The 11,290-nt window shown below is 75.4% G+C and overlaps 2 protein-coding genes across 2 annotated transcripts; both read right to left on the reverse strand.

Annotated features, from left to right (window-relative positions):
• Positions 1–944: 944 nt before the first annotated feature.
• On the reverse strand, positions 945–2,303 carry LOC142036754 (alpha-internexin-like). The gene is made up of 3 exons (XM_075040300.1): positions 1,894–2,303; positions 1,429–1,553; positions 945–1,361 (listed from the first exon to the last, which is right to left on the reverse strand). Exons 1-3 carry the CDS (start codon positions 2,098–2,100, stop codon positions 1,310–1,312), a joined length of 384 nt encoding a protein of 127 aa, XP_074896401.1. The 5' UTR covers positions 2,101–2,303; the 3' UTR covers positions 945–1,309.
• Positions 2,304–3,606: 1,303 nt separating this feature from the next.
• On the reverse strand, positions 3,607–8,096 carry TLX2 (T cell leukemia homeobox 2). Its single transcript, XM_075036485.1, has 3 exons — positions 7,283–8,096; positions 4,592–4,829; positions 3,607–3,823 (listed from the first exon to the last, which is right to left on the reverse strand). The coding sequence occupies exons 1-3, from the start codon at positions 8,094–8,096 to the stop codon at positions 3,607–3,609; spliced, it is 1,269 nt and encodes a 422-aa protein (XP_074892586.1).
• Positions 8,097–11,290: the final 3,194 nt, after the last annotated feature.

Raw genomic sequence — 11,290 nt, forward strand, 5'->3', positions numbered from 1 at the left:
GGTTAGTCTTTGTGTGGGGCGGTGGGTGCTGGGCCTCCAGCCTCCGCAGGCTCCAGCTGGGCACACCGCAGGCAGGGGTCCTGCCTGCTCTTCCCTTCTGCTCCAGGTGCCCAGACTGGCTGCTGCCCCGCAGAGGGTCACAGGCTTGTGCAAGGCCCCTGCTCCCTGCCGGCACTGGGCTGCCAGGCTTGGCCCATGGGGTCCTTATGCACAGCTGATAATAGACATGTAACACACGCATGTGCACACATGCTCCAGCCCAGCTGGGGACAGCCCAGCTCAGCAGCCGTACATGGCCCTGGCCCCAGTGGGGGGGGTCCCCACAGCCCTGCCCAACTGTCTGTCAGGGCACACGGGTACCCTGAACCCCCTTATGCCTCATCAACCCCTCCAGATCCGCTTCCTTTCTGGGGGCTGCAGTGGGACAACATCCCCAGCCCCAGGGGCAGCACCCCAGCAGGGACATGCTGCCATACACCAAGGGGGCATGCCCTGGGGGGGGCAGCACCCCATCCCCACATTCCGGGGTGCAGGATCCCTGCCTGACCCCAGGCGCACCGGTTCTAGGGCAGGACACGGCCACGGTGAGGGGGGACAAGGACCACCCCCCAGCACTGGGGAGGCTCAGCTCCCACTGGGGCACAAGCCCCTCCACCACGTGTCCATGGTCAAGCCCCCACATTGTGCCCCACTCGGCATCCCCGTGGGGTTCCCAGCCTGGGGGCAAGGGGCTGCGGCCAGGCGGGAGGGAGCCAATGCCCCCCAGCCAGGCAGCCCCCACGGGAAACGGCCCCAGCATCCAGGCTCCCACGGAGCCACCCCGCGCCACGGCTCTGCCGCAGACCCCGAGAGTGCAGCGGGGTGCCCCCGAGCAGGGCCCGGCCGGGGGATGCTGCCCCCCCACCACAGACGGGCCGGCTCCGGGTAATGCCACGGGGCTTTATTGAGGTGCTTCTGCAGGGGCCGGGGCCGGGACCCCAGCCCCGCTGCTGCTCCAGAGAGGCTGGTGAGAGTGTGCGGCCCCGTGGGCGCTGCCCTCCTGGGGGGCCGGGGCCTCCCGGGGCGGGGGTCTGGGGAGCCCGGGTAGCCGGGGGTCCCAGGAGTCCGGGGTGGGGGGGCCATGGCACAGGGGGACAAGAAGGACCGGGGCTCCAGGAGTCCAGAGGGGTCCAGAGGGTCCGGGGGTCCCACGGCCTGGGCGTCCAGGGGCAGAGGTCCCGGGGCGCGGGCGAGCGGGGGCTCGGGGGACCCCCAGGCGCAGAAGTCGGGGGCCCGGGCGCGGGGTCCCGCAGCGGGGCCGGGGGTCCCGTCACGGCGGGGCCAGGCAGCCCAGGCGCAGCTCTTCGCCCTCCAGCATCTCCCTGCAAGAGACAGGCCCGGGCTGAGCCCCGCGCCCCGCCCGCCCCGCCCGCCCCCCGCCCCGCGTACCGGTACGCGGCGATCTCCGCCTCCAGCGCCATCCGCAGCCGCAGCAGCGCCGGGTACTCCCGCAGGCACCGGGCCATCTCCGCCTCCGCCTCCCCGATCTCCCGCTCCAGCTCCGCCACCCGCTCCTGCCGACCGGGCCGTCAGCACCGACCGGGCCCCCCCCCCCGGCCCGACCCCCGCCCCGCACGGACACCCCCCCCCCCCAGCCCCACCTGAAACCCACCCCCCTCCCCAGCCCCATCCCGTCCCCCGTCCCGCTGCCCCGCTTGTACCCCCTCCCACCCAGCCCCATGCTGACCCCCCCCCCCCCGGACCCCTGTGCCCCCTCCCCATCCCTCTGGGTGTCCAGCCCCCCCCCCAGTGCCTGGGCTCCCCCACCCCAAACATCCGCCCCCCCTTCCCCACGACACAACCCAGCCATCCGCCCCCTCCCAAACCACCCGGGACCCCCCCCCCTCCCCACACCTGGTACTTGGCGAGCTCCCCGCTGCGCCGGTCCCGCAGCCCCTCCAGCTGCCGGTGCAACGCGCCCACGGCCCCGCGCAACGCTTCCACCTCGGCAGCGCGGGCGCGCAGCAGCCTCCGGTACCCGGCAGCCTCGGCACGGGCACGGAGCACCGCCTCGCCTCCACCGCCCCACCGGTACCGGGGCCGGCCCTCGGCCGCGCTCATCCCGGCGGCTTCTGCGACGGCGCCGCAGCGGTTCCACCCCCCCCCTACACACACACGCCCCCCCCTCGGTAAAACGGGGCCGCGTCACGGAACCGCAGCCAATCCCGCCGATGAGGAACCGGCACCGGTTGCCCGCCTCCTCTCGGTAGCAACGGGGGGGAGGGGGGGGGCAGGCTCCTGCCGCCCCCAGCACCAGGGACAGCGGTGGGGCAGGGGTCAAGGTCAAGTTTAGGGTCAGGGTCGTCGCTGTTGCTCCCCTCCCTTCCATCATCAACCCAGGACCCCGACCGGAGCTGGCCCAGGTGGGGGCCCCAGTGACCGGTCACCGCATTGGCAGAGCCTGGGGGGGGGGGGGGCAATGTCCCATCCCGGCCAGTGTGGGGCTGAGAGCATCAGTCCCTGGGGGGGAGCAGGGCAGGGGAGGGGGTCCCCGGTCGAGGATGGGGACACTCAGCAGGTCACCAGGGAAGGGGGGGTAGGGGCAGACATTTGCTGGAGGAGGGGGGGTTCAGCCCCCAGTGGACGCCTCTGCCTCCCCACAAGTGTGTCACACCAGACTGAAGTTCAGCCTGACCCCGGGCAGCACAGGGGGTAGGTGAAGGGGGTCCTGGGAGCCAGAGACTGGGGGGTGGGGGGGGGGGCAGGCACAAGGGCAGCCCCGCTCGGGGGGGGCTGGTGCGATCCTTTGACATGCAGGGGCACCCCGAGTTCATCATGGGGTGCTGCAGGGGCACGTCCAGGCCCAGGGACGCAGGGAGCTGGCAAACCGGTGGGCGCAGGGCCCGGGAGCACCGGGGAGCCCAGCCAGCGGGCTGGATGAGCCCAGTCCATCAGTCTGTCCCACTGCTGGGGGGGCTTGGCGCCACAGGGCCAGGTTCCTTGTCCACCCCGGGAGCCGTGGCTGGAAGCCAGAGCCGGCAAACTCCGACCAGGGTAAGGCAAGTGTGTGGCGGCCGACAGTGAGGGTTGGGGGGGCTCCCAGCACCAGGAATGGGGGAGTCCACCCCACGCCCCGCTCAGCCCACCCCAGGTGGGAAGGGGGCTACAGCTGCCCCGGAGGGAGCAGGGCCTGGCCCGGCCAGGACAGGACAGCCGCTGATGGGTGGGCAGCAAGTCCTGAACAGGGACCACCCGAGGAGCTGCCCCCAGAGCGGGGGGCCCTGGGGAGGGTGGGGGCTGGACTTGCAGAGGCCCGCAGGCTGTGGGGGCCCAGCCCTGGGCTCCCCGGGGAGGGTCCAGGCAAGGGCCTGCCTGTAGCGGTGCTCCAGGCAGGGGTCCAGGCAGGGGTCGGCAGAGCTTTGAGTCCCACCGCAGGGGCACGTCTGCCCACCTGGAGCTGCGGGGTGGCCGAGGGGGGGCCCGAGGGGGCTGGCCCGCGGCAGGGAGGGGGCTGCTGATAGAGGGGCTCCCAGGAAGTGGCAGCCCCCTCCCTGCCACGGGCCGGAGGTGCCAGTCTCAGACCCCGCCGGGCTCCCACCGCCACCTCCCGGCACATCCACGGGGACCTCACACCACAGAGGCCACCCCTGAGACGGACGTCACCTTGTTGTCCTCAGCCCAGGGCTGCAGGTTCTGCAGGGCGTAGAGGGAGGAGTTGTGCATGCAGAGCGGGTCCTGGGGCAGCGGCTGGCTCAGGCTCTTCTGGAAGGCCTCCTGCTGCAGGTGCAGCATCAGGCGGTTGGCCTGCTGGCGCTCCGCCTCGCGCTCCTCCGCCGTCTGCCTCCTGCCAGGACACACGGCCCGTCCGGCACTGCCCCGCTGCCCGCGCCTCTTGCAGCCCGTCCTGCCGCCAGCGCCACTGTGTGCCGGTGAGATGATGCCCCGCAGCCCTGTCTGTCCCTTGGCACCACTGTGCACCGATGCAGAACTGCCCCACGGCCTCTGCCCTGCAGCCTGTCCCTCTCTCAGCACCTCTGTGTACCAGTCCGGCAGTCCCCTGCAGCCCTGTCCTGCTACTGGCACCGCTGTGTGCCAGTGCAGCAATGCTCCCCAGCCCCATCCCTCTCAGAACTGCTGTGTGCCAGTGCGGCAATGCTCCCCAGCCTCTGCCCCACAGCCCCGTCCCTTTCTTGGCACCGCTGTGCACCGGTCCAGCAGTACCCTGCAGCCTTGTCCTGCTACTGGCACTGCTGTGTGCTGGTGTGGCACTGCCCCACAGCCTCCACGCCACAGCCCTGTCCCTCTCGGCACCACTGTGCACTGACGCAGCAATGCCCCGTGGGCTCTGCCCACAGCCCAACCTGCTGTCGGCACTGCTGCACACCGGTGCAACAATGCCCCACAGCTCCTGCCCTGCAGCCCATCCCTCCCTCGGCACCACCATGCCTCACGCAGCTGGGCACAGGGGATGCGGTGGGGACGGGCACCCCATCTCGCCTCAGCCCAGCCTCTCCCGGGGGGCACAGCTGTGGTGGGGGGGTGGCTGCCAGAGGGAGGCGGGAGGTCAGAGCTGCGGGGGCTGCGGCAGCCGCCCCAGGGCTGGCCCCATTACCTCCATTTGGTGCGGCGGTTCTGGAACCAGGTCTTGACCTGGGCGTCCGTCATCTTGAGGGCCTTGGCCAGGGTGGCGCGCTCGGCCGAGGCCAGGTACTTCTGGCGGTGGAAGCGCTTCTCCAGCTCGCAGATCTGCACCCGGCTGAAGGAGGTGCGCGGCTTCTTCCGCTTGGGCGGCGTGCGGTTCTGGTAGGGGTGCCCGATCCGCCGGGTCGCCGCGAAGGGCGACAGCGCGGCTGCGGGCGGAGAGGGGGTGAGGGGCTGCTTGGGGGAGCCATGGGCAGTGCCCTGCTCATCGCTGCTGCTGCACGGACAGGGGCCAGGCAGAGCCCCTGCTGAGGGCAGGGCAGGAGCGGGCGCGGCCCGGGCGGCGCAGGAGCCCGGGAGGGATGCTCAGATGCTCGGGGCCATGGGGAGGGGGAGCTCTGGGGGGGCCACCAGCGCTGCCTGGCAGAGAGGAGGGGAGAAGGAGACCCTGAGTCGTCCCCACCAGCTCCCACAGCCCAGGGATGCGCAGGGCAGCTCAAGGCGTGATGGGAGGGCCGATCCCCACCCCGGCCCCCATCGCTCCCCCAGCCCGGCAGGTGGGGACTGGGGGCGGTGGGGGGGCTGGGCAGGCCGGGTCCCATCGCAAGCACAGAGCCAGCAAGGCTCCCGGCAGCACAAACCCACCCTTCCCCATGTGCTGAGCCCTGCCGCAGCCCCAGAGGAGCCTCCACGGCACAGCCGGGGCTTCCTAGCCCTCCCGGGGAGGGGACAGGGCCCCAAAAGCCATCGGGAGGCGGCCGGCATCTCCCTCCATGTGCCGGCAGCTTCTGGCTGGTTGCCGCCAGCTGCCCAGGGGCTGGGGAAGGGGCTGTCCCTGCGTGGCTGAGGCATGAGCCAGGGTCTGCGAGGCCGGTGTGCCGCATCCCAGCCCTGGATACAACCGGAGCCACAGGGAGCGTCAGGGAAGCGATGCGGCGTGGAGGAAGGTGAGAGCTTGGCGGGGCGCAGCACCCAGCCCCCGTTCCCCTCCTGCTCCGGTGACAGCCCACGGCCAAACCACAGCCCTGTGGCACTGTGGCCCTCGCCAGTGCCAGCACCGCGCAGGCAGGGCTGCACATGGCCGGGTCTATGGGACCGCCACGGGGGCCCAGCACCCCATGCCACTGGGGCGTGGGGCAGACCCCGCAGCAGCCCCAGGGACAGCCCGGCGCCCAGCAGACCCTCCCCGCGAGGCCAGACCCTCCCTCTCGCCAGCACCCAGGCAGGCAGTGTGGGCAGGCGGCCAGCCTGCCCGCCGGCAGGGGCGGACGTGGTTGACGCAGGTGGAGCCGCACAGTCGGGGGGACGGAGGCCCCCGCGCCCCCTCCCCGCATGGGGCGGCCCCTCGCCGGGAACAGATGCCGACAGCCCGCAGACCACCCCAAGGCCGGTGGCGCTGAGTGATGGCTGTGGCTGGGAGACCCCGTGCCGGGGAGGGGCCGCCCCGTCCACCCACCGCTGGCGCCAGGCAGGAGACGGGGACGTCACCCACCACCCCTGCGTGGGTCGGTGCTTTGTCACCGCTGGGATGGCGGGGTGGGCCAGGAGGCGAACCCGACTATGCTGGCGCCCGGGCTGGGCCCCCGCAGCCCCCGGCCTCCCGCCCCACATGGCCCCAGCAGCCCCCATAGCCAGCGCTTGGCCCCCGGCCCCCAGCCCCCTGCGGCCCCCAGCCTCGTCCCCGCATGGAGCCGTGCGCTGCGGACGTGGCAGCGCCGCCATCTTGGGAAGGAGCCGAGCTGAGCCAAGCCAGGCCAGAGCTCCCCAGCACCCCAACCGCAGCACCCCGCACCTTCTCCTCTGGGTGCAGCGACCGGCAACCTTGCCCCAGCACTGGGCGCTCCGGCCCCCACCATGGGTGCTCACCCCCCGGCCCCGTCAGCAGCACCGGGACGCTGCACCGCCTCCCCGACACCTGCATCACCACCCGTCCTCCGCAGCCCCGGCATGCACCGGCCCCAGCCTCTCCCCTGGCACCGGCACCTCACAACCTGCACCCGTACCTGCACGCGCGGGTCCCTGACTCCCTTCTCTAGGTGCCCCACAGCCGGGCCCCCCAGGAACCCCCCACCTCCTGCCCCCATCCCCAGGGGCACAGGGGACAGGGACACCTGCTCCCCGACCCCAGCCCCGCATGCCCGGGTCATTCACCCTGCAGCCCCATGGCGGGTCCCTGCACCCCGCTCCCAGCACAGCCGCCGCCCCCACCCCGCACCCCGCGGCCCCCCGCAGCCTCCCCGCTGCGGGTGGGACAGGGCCGGCACCCGGCGCCCCCGGGCTCGGGGAAGGGACCGGACCGGGAGCGGAGCCCAAGGCCGGAGCCCGGCGGGACCCCTCGGGCGCCGCTCGAAGCCGGAGCCCGGCCCGGCCCCTGCCCGGAGCCGCCGGGAACCGGAGCGGGACAGCGGCGGAGCTGCCGGTGCTTGTGCCAGCCCCGACGGCGGCCACTTCCCGCGGCGGCGAGAGCCCGGCCCGGGGCACGGCGGCGGATCGGAGCGGGGCGGAGCGGGGCGGGGCGGGCGGGGGGCGAGGACCCCGCGCTGCGGGAACCGGCGGAGCGCACGGCCCCCCGGCCGACCCCGGCCCCGGTCCGCGCCCGCCGCGCCGCCGGGAGCCGCCGGGAGCCGTCGGGAGCCGTCGGCAGGCGGCCCGCCGCGCTCACCTGAGAGCCGGTCCTTGGCGATGCGGCGCGTCGTCTCCATCCAGGGGAAGGTGAGCCCCGAGAGCCCGGGCACCGGCGGCGGCGCGGCGGGCGGCGCGGCGGGCGCGGGCCGGTGCGCCGGGACGCGGATGACCCCGGCGGGCGGCGCGGCGGGCGCGGGGGTCACGTTGACGCTCACGTTCATGCTCATGTTGAGGTTGTAGGAGCCGAGCGAGCAGGCGGGGCCGTAGCCGCCGCCGTAGAGCCCGTAGTCGGGCTCCCCCGCCGCCCGGGCCGGGCCCCCGCCGCCGCCGCCGCCCGCGGGCTCGGGGCCGCCGAGGATCTGGTCGATGCCGAAGCTGATGGGCTCGTGGGGCGGGGGGCCCTGGCCGCCGCCCTCCCGCGCCAGCGCCGCCGCCTCCATCGCCCGGCCGCGCTCAGAGCCGGCGGGGCGCGGGCATGGCCGGGCCGCCGGCGGCCGGGGGGCGGCGGCGGGAGGGGGGGGCGGCGGCGGCGGCGGGCGGCGGCGGCGGGCGGCCCCCCGCGGGGGCGGGAGCGGGGGCGGCTGGCTCGGGGCGCCCGCTGCGGGCCCGGCGAGGCCGGGGCTGGGGCCGGGGCTGGAACCGGGTCCGGGGTAGCGGCCGGGTCCGGGGCATGGCCCGCGGCTGCTGGCGGCCCCGGCGCGGGAGCGCGGGTGCGCGGCGGGCCCCGGCGGCGCGCGCTTTTCTGCCCCGCTCCATCTGGACCTGCCAAAATCCCGGCCGCCCGCGCCCTGATTGGCGGCCGCGCCCCGTGATTGACAGCCCCGCGCCCCCGGGGGCGGGGGCTCGCGCATCCCGGGGCCCCGCCCCACCACCGCGTCCGTTCCCCCCCCCCCCCTCCGTCCCCCTTCCCCTCCGCCGCGGCACCGCGCCCCCGCCCCGCCGGGGCTCCCGCACCGGCTCCGCCGCGGTCCCGGGCCGGCCGGCCGGCGGGGCCCGTCGGGCCCCGAGCGCACGGCGCTCCGCCCGCCCCCGCCGCGCTCCGGCCCGGTTCCCCGCCGCCGGGGCAGCCGCCGGACGTCCCCCGACCGGCAGCAACGAAGGAGCGGCGCCGGGGCCCACCGGAGCCGCCGCGATACCGGGCAACGGCGCGGCCCCAGCTCCCCCCGCAGCCCCGTCGGAGGCTTCGGCGGCGTCGGGGCGCCCAACCGGGACCCCCGGCCCCGTCCTCCCGGGCGCACGCAGCGGTCGTCGGCCCCGGCGCCGTTATTCCGGGGCGCCCGGACCGGCACTGCGCCTGCGGCTTCCCGGGGCGCGCAGGCTTCGTCCCCCGGAGCCGCCGCTGTCCGGGCGCACGGAGCCCCGTTCCTCCGAGCCCGCCCGCCGCGGAGAGAACGGACTTCGCGGCTGCGGAGCCGCCGCTCCCGGGACACGGCCCTGGGGTTTGACCCGGTCCGCCGCTCCCGGACGGACCGCGGTTCTCCCGAGCCGCCGGCCCCGGGGCACGGGCCCGTCGGCCGTTGCCGGTGGTACGGAGCCCGCTTCCCCCCACCCGCCGTTCCCACGACACGGACCAATCTGCCGTTCCCGGGAGCAAGGACCCGCGCCCCCGGGGACACGGATTCTGGTTCCCCCGACCCGCCGGTCCCGGGGCACGGACCCATCCGCCCTGCCCGGTAGTACGAACCCCGCTCCCCCCGACCCGCCGTTGCCGGTAGTACGGAGCCCGGTTCCCAGGAACCCGACGTTCCCGGGCCACCGACGCCAGTTGTGCCGACCTTCCATTCCCGGGCCAGGGATCCCGTTTCCCCTGGATCCGCCGTTCCCGGCAGCACGGACCCCCTTTTCCAGGGACCCGGCGTCCCGGGGGCACGGATCCCGGTCCCCCCGACCCGCCGTTCCCCGGACACGGAGCTCAGACCGGCCCCGTCGGGACGCTCGTACCTGGCTCGCGGGAGCGGGCCCGGCTACGGCTCCGCCGGGGTCCCGGGCGCGGGGTGCGACGGTGCCGCTCAGGGAGGGCTCGGCCCCGGCGGACGGTAACCGCCAGCGGAGAGCAGCACGGGCCGGGCCGGGCCGGGCCGGGCCGGGCCTCTCAGCCACTATCGCGACAGCCGCGCCGCGAGCAGTGGGTCTGGCCCGTGGGGCGGCCCCGCGGGTCGGTCCCGGCGATTCCCGGGCTGGGGTCGCGGCTCGGGGCGGCGGGTCACGGCTTCGGGGCAGGGGCCGGCGGGGGAGGGCGGCCGCCCGGCCACCGTGGCGCCACCGGTCTGGGGCAAATGACATTACCGGGGCCTGTGCCTGTAAATCACGGCGGCACCGGGAGCTGCAGCTGCCGCGCCCGGGGGGCACCGCACGCCCCGGGGGCACCGGGCGGACCCGGGCTCAGCCGGACCCGTCGCAGCGTGGGCTGACCGGCACCCAGGGCTGCACGGGCGCACACTCGCCCGGCGGCGTGGTGTAGCGATGCACAAACACGCAGACCCCCGGCGGGGCACAGCTGCCTGCACACGCGTGTGTGTGCACACCCTCCGGCGCGACACAGCCGCACACGCACACGGACGCGCTGCACAGCACGGATGCACACGTACGCACACGCACACGCACACGCGTATCCCCCGAGGCACGGAACAGCTACACCGGCACACACAGCACCGGCGTGCACACACACACGGACACCTCACACTTCAGCACCGCTACACACACGTACAGAGACCCCCCGACACAGCGCTGGTACGCACAAACACACACGCTCACACCCCCACGCCCGTCCCCGCCAGCCCCCGCCGGCCCCCCGCTGCCCGGCCCGACCCTCCCGGCCGTGCCCGCATCCCCCCGTAGCACCGGGCAGGAGCGGAGCTGCCCCTTCCCATGCCGGGGGGGCATTTCCATTCCCGCCGCTCCCGGGGGGGGGGCCCCGTGCCACGGCTGCGGGTCCCCGTGTGCCTCAGCAGGGGAGGGGGGACCCTGCGCTCCGGCCCGCAGTACCGGGGCCGTGCCGGGCTGAGCCCCGGGGGTCTCCCGGCGGTTCTTGCTCACGGCCCGGCGGGTGCCGGGAGGAACCCGCCCGGTGCCCCCGCTCCACACGCAAGGCACGGCTGCGGCTTTCGCACCCGGAGAGAGCCACCGGCTCCGGGCCTGCCGCGGCAGAGGGGCTCGCCGGGGCCCCGTGGGGCGCAGCCGGCACCGGCACCGGCGTCGGCCCCGCCGGCGCCCGCCCCGGCCCGGAGCGGTGGCGGGGAGGAAATGCCTGGTGCTGGGGGAGGGAGGCGGCAGCAGGTTAATTAAACCTGGAGCAGGAGGCAGATGTTTGCCGTGCCCAGGGGCTGGAATGCTGCCGGTCCCGGGAGATGGATTGGGGGGCAGGTGACGAGGCCGGGGGCGGCGCGGCCTCACGGTCCGCCCCGCGCCCATGGGGGTCTGCCGGGCGGCACCCCCAGCCGGGGCCTCGCCGGGTGGGTGCTCCTCCCGACCCCCGCTCGGGGTGGGACCCCAGCGTCGGGCGCTCCCTCCCCAAGGACGGGAGGTCTCCGCGGCCGGGGACCGGGGCCGGCACCGGCAGGCAAGGGGGGGCTGGCAGCACGCGCAGCCCTTCGGCTGGGGCAGACCCCCCCCCCCGCTCCCGGCTCCCTCCGGCACCGCCGTTAGAGCTGCCCCCGGACGGCGCGGAGCGGGGACAGCCCCGAGGGCTCGCGGGGAAGGGCCGAGGGTGCTGGGAGAGCTGGTGAGCCCCGGGCCATCCCGGCTCTGGGTGCAGGGGATCACCCTTCCAGGGACCCCGCTGGCACACACCACACCACCCCCCGCTGCCCCCTCCTCCTGCCGCTGGCCCTGTCTGCCCACCGGCCACCGGCAGCTGGGACAGGGCCGTCTCCCCGTGCCTGCTCCCAGCGTCCACAGAGCCGCCGTGCAGCCCGAGGCGGGGGGGGGATCCTGGCCCCCGGCTCCCCCCGGCTCTGCCCGCAGCCTGGCACCATGCAGCCAGCGAGGCCTCGGGCAGGGGAACCCCCATGCACCCGCCCTGGGAGGGCTGGGACCACCCCGCGCA

Source organism: Buteo buteo, chromosome 1, assembly GCF_964188355.1.
Source record: "Buteo buteo chromosome 1, bButBut1.hap1.1, whole genome shotgun sequence".
Taxonomy (NCBI): Eukaryota; Metazoa; Chordata; class Aves; order Accipitriformes; family Accipitridae; genus Buteo; species Buteo buteo.